Source organism: Propithecus coquereli, unplaced genomic scaffold, assembly GCF_000956105.1.
Source record: "Propithecus coquereli isolate 6110/MARCELLA unplaced genomic scaffold, Pcoq_1.0 Scaffold44, whole genome shotgun sequence".
NCBI classification, from domain to species: domain Eukaryota; kingdom Metazoa; phylum Chordata; class Mammalia; order Primates; family Indriidae; genus Propithecus; species Propithecus coquereli.
In genome coordinates this window covers 5136857-5141037 of record NW_012150174.1, presented here as the reverse complement: position 1 = coordinate 5141037, position 4181 = coordinate 5136857, and the positions used below count along the sequence as shown (strand labels likewise).

At 29.9% G+C, this 4181-nt stretch overlaps 1 protein-coding gene across 1 annotated transcript in view; it reads left to right on the top strand.

The window, feature by feature from the left end:
* Positions 1-4181, top strand: part of PDE3B (phosphodiesterase 3B, cGMP-inhibited) — a 162369-nt gene that overhangs the window by 127853 nt on the left and 30335 nt on the right. Inside the window, exons 9-10 of the mRNA XM_012654173.1 lie at positions 221-332; positions 2212-2325. Coding sequence (XP_012509627.1) covers positions 221-332; positions 2212-2325 — 226 coding nt within the window. The remainder of the gene's footprint in view (positions 1-220; positions 333-2211; positions 2326-4181) is intronic.

Sequence of the window (4181 nt, the reverse complement as noted above, 5' to 3'; positions counted from 1 at the left end):
TAATATGTGTGGTAAGCCTTTTTTGGTTTTCAGGGACTTTAGGGTGATGTTCTTCTTTTCTTATTTTTTGGAAAGAATTTTAGGAAAGTTTTTAATGAATTATTAACTCTAAGGCATACACATGGTTAACATTCCTAAATGCAAATCACAAATACATTATACTCAGCTACAAATAGGAATTCTGATTTTTAAAGTGAACTTTATTTTAATTGACAATTAGGTCATGTACACCTTATTTCAAGACACTGGTTTATTGGACATATTTAAAATTCCCACTCAACAATTTATGAAGTATTTTCGTGCATTAGAAGATGGCTATCGAGACATTCCTTGTAAGTATTAACGTCTTATTATTTAAGTACAAGTAATACTGGTTTTGAAATTCTTTATTATCTTTCTCTTTAGATGGTCCCTTAAACACTTTTAAAACTATGTGTTTGGAAAATTTTTAAATAAAGGTTTTAAAGAAAATCTGTATTATGCTAGCCAAAGTTAACTGACTACTCTTAACATATTAGTATATATCCTTCAAGAATTTCTTCTTATATAAATTTATTTTTTGTAAAGGGAATCATAATATTGATATATATTTATAATCTGCTTTTTACACCTAGTTTATGTATTAATAGTATACATCTTTCTATGTTAATAATTATTTGCCTTAGCTTTTTAAATGTTTGGTAATATTAAGTCAGTCAAGAGTTTCAGAAAATATTTTACTTTAAAATGTTTAAAATTTATCCGTAGTTTCTATTTTTAACTGCATTCTGATTTATGGAATAATTTTTAATGGCTGTTTGATTTTATGATTGACTGTAATTTGAGTTTCATATTAGGAAAAGATGTGGCTTTTTTATGTATAGTCTACAATATCCCTTCATATGGACACATTATTTGGGAAATTGATATAAATATCTCTAGTATTCATAAAAATTATTTAATTTTTCTTACATTGGTATAACTCACTAATAAAGTTTAACAATTTAAGGTGAGTTATATATATTGTTATTTCCACTTATAAATTGTACATTTCAGAAAATGGTTGAATTTTATAAATGGAATGTAGGGATACGTTAAGATGGAATGTAAGGGAAGCAGAATGGAAAGAAATGTGGTAAGGAGTCTTCACTGTCAGCTTCAATTAGGATATATTAGTTAAGAAAACAGTCTCTGGAGATAACTTTTCTAAACTTTAGTTTACAAATTTGTAAATGGGAATATTAATAGTACCTACTCCATAGGCAGTGATAATAATATAAGAATAATTCATGTAAAGCACATATTGGAATTCATGGCACATAGTATATGGTCGGTAAAAGATGATGATTATATTAGTGATAATTAAGCTCCTAGTGGATTGACATCATGTGATGTCTATAGCCTGAACACTTAGTATTGTATTATCTACTAATGCTATCTTGTAGGTATTCATTAAACATTTGTTGAAGTGTTGAATTTTTATTAGATATCTGCTATGACTATAATCATTAGATTCACATAGGTTGTCTTATTTAATCTGTGGGAAAGGTTGTATTATCTACCTTTTATGGATGAGAAGTAAACTGAGAAAGAGCTTTCCCAAAATCGTAAAGCTAGATACCAAAGCTGGGTTTCAGTTCCAGGTCTGTCTGACTACTAAAACCTATATTCTTTATACTATGTCATACTGCCTTTTCACATAGTGGAATTTCAGTAAATCAGTGTTCTGTTGATCATATACTATGTGTCAGACACTGTTCTGGATGCTTTCACATATCATTTATCATTTAATTCTTATAGAACACCTGAGACATAGGTATTTCTTACCTTTTTCTTTTTTTTTGGCAAAAGTATAAGTATCCAAAAGTTGTAACTGTTTTGTGTGCAAACGTGTGTCTCCATAATGCACATAATACATGATATTTTTTTTAAAGCCACAAAATAGTAACCTTAAGAAAATTTTCCAGTGCCTTTCAATTATCCTAGGTTACCCTGGCTTTTCATTGGACCCTTTACTATGTTGCCATAGTATATATGAAAGTTTTTAAAAGAGAACTTTCTAACACATCAAGAGACTTTAATAATGAAACAAAATACAGTTGTGGGAAATTATTCTAAGTTATACATTTTATGAGGATATATAGTATAACTAGAAAATTCTTGTACTTTAAAAATGTCCTATGTCAAACCTGGCAGAATGACCATTTTTATAAAACATTTTGGTGACTTTAGATCACAATCGTATACATGCCACAGATGTCCTACATGCAGTTTGGTACCTGACAACACGGCCAATTCCTGGCTTACAGCAGATCCACAATGATCATGGAACAGGAAACGAAACAGGTACTTCTGTCTATAAGTCTCTCGATGATTTTATTAGGAGAGATAAATCAAGCTCTCTCATTTTATTACCTCTGCTCTTTAAAAAAATTTTAAATAATCTTTGGTACATATAAATGACTGTAAATTTTGACACATAAAAATGACATGAAAAATTTTAAACCTGCTGTCCATTTTAAGAGGTTGATTAAGATCCAGTACTGGAATCTGTCATGTTTCTTTCTCTGTCCCATCCTGTTGATTTTCTACTGAGGGAGCCACTATCCTCAATATTATGATAATCATTCCTTGGCTTTTTTTTAATTCTTGGTTTTGTTTTTGTTTCAAGTGTATCATGTACATTTAAAATATATAACATTCCCAACCCAAAAAAGCCTCCCATGAGTATTTAAATGATGATATTAAAAATTCTTTGTAAACATGAAAATTTTGCTTCCCAAAAAGTTAATAATTCTCAGGGTTGGAAAAATTATGGAACAAAAAGAAAAAACCTAATATTTCTCATCATAAATACAATTATTTATTTAACTCTAATGAATTATGATATTCATAGTTCTCTTATTCTAGCTTATAAAAGGTAGAAGGAATACTCCAATAAGAGATATATATCAGGATAGAATTTGCTCAGGTACCAATACCTGAGAAATAATATTACCATACTGATCAGCATAAATGTCATAGACTCAATCATTGCTTTACATTTTGGTAGTTGAGTCTGAAGTACTGCCAATATTTGTTTAATGGATTTGCTTTTGTCACTGATTCATTTTTGTCTGCCATCTGTATTTACTCTTTCCAGTGCCCTTGATTCCTTTCAGCAGTTCTGTGCTTCCATCAGAGGACATTTTTTCAGCTTTTTTGTTTGTAGATATCTTAATTTTATCAGACTATTTTTATATTTCAGCATATTTGAAGATATTATTCCATCATCATCTGAATTTCATGGATTCTTTTAACATGTTAGCCTTAGGTTTTATTGAGAAATGTAATATGTAAATATAATATGCTCCTGATATATTCCTTTTTACTTTGCTATTGGTTTTTAGCATTTTAACTGTGATGTACTCAGGCAATTTTTTTGGTATTCATCCTGCTTGGCAGGACAAAGGTAAGGACAAAGGGAACATGGAATGAGTGGTGAAGTAAGAAAATGGTAAATCCCAAGTAAGTTATGTGACAAGTCACAGAAATGAAGTCTATAATAGCTATATGTATTTTCCTCATTGCTTTGATATGTTTTTATTTTATATATTAAGCAACATTTTCTTCCTCTCTCATTCTTCTACCAGCCAATATATGGTTGATGAACATTTGGGTTCTTCTCACATCTGGGGTATTATAAATAATGCTTCTGTGAATATTCATGCACAACTTTTTGTGTGGACATGTTTTCACTTTTTCTAGGCATATACCTAGTTATGGAATTGCTGGGTCACAAGGTTTAACATTTTGAGGGGCTCCCAAACTATTTTACAGTCCAACCAGTAATGTATGAAGGTTTCAAATTCTCTACATGCTTGCCACTTCTTGTTATTATCTACCTTTTTGGTATGACTATGCTAGTGGGTGTAAAGTGGTAGCTCATGTGGTTTTAATTTGCTTTTCCTTAATGGCTAATGATGTTGGGCATCTTTTTGTGTGCTTATGGGCTATTTGTATCTCTTTTTTGGAGAAACGTCTGTTTAGTCTTTTGCCCATTTTTAATTGGGTCATTTGTCTTTTTATTATTGAGTTTTAAGAGTTCTTTATATATTCTAGATACAAGTCCCTTATTAGATTTATGATTTGCAACTATTAGTTCCCATTCTGTGTGTTGTTTATTCACTTTTTTCTTTCTTTTTAAAAATGTAATTATTTTT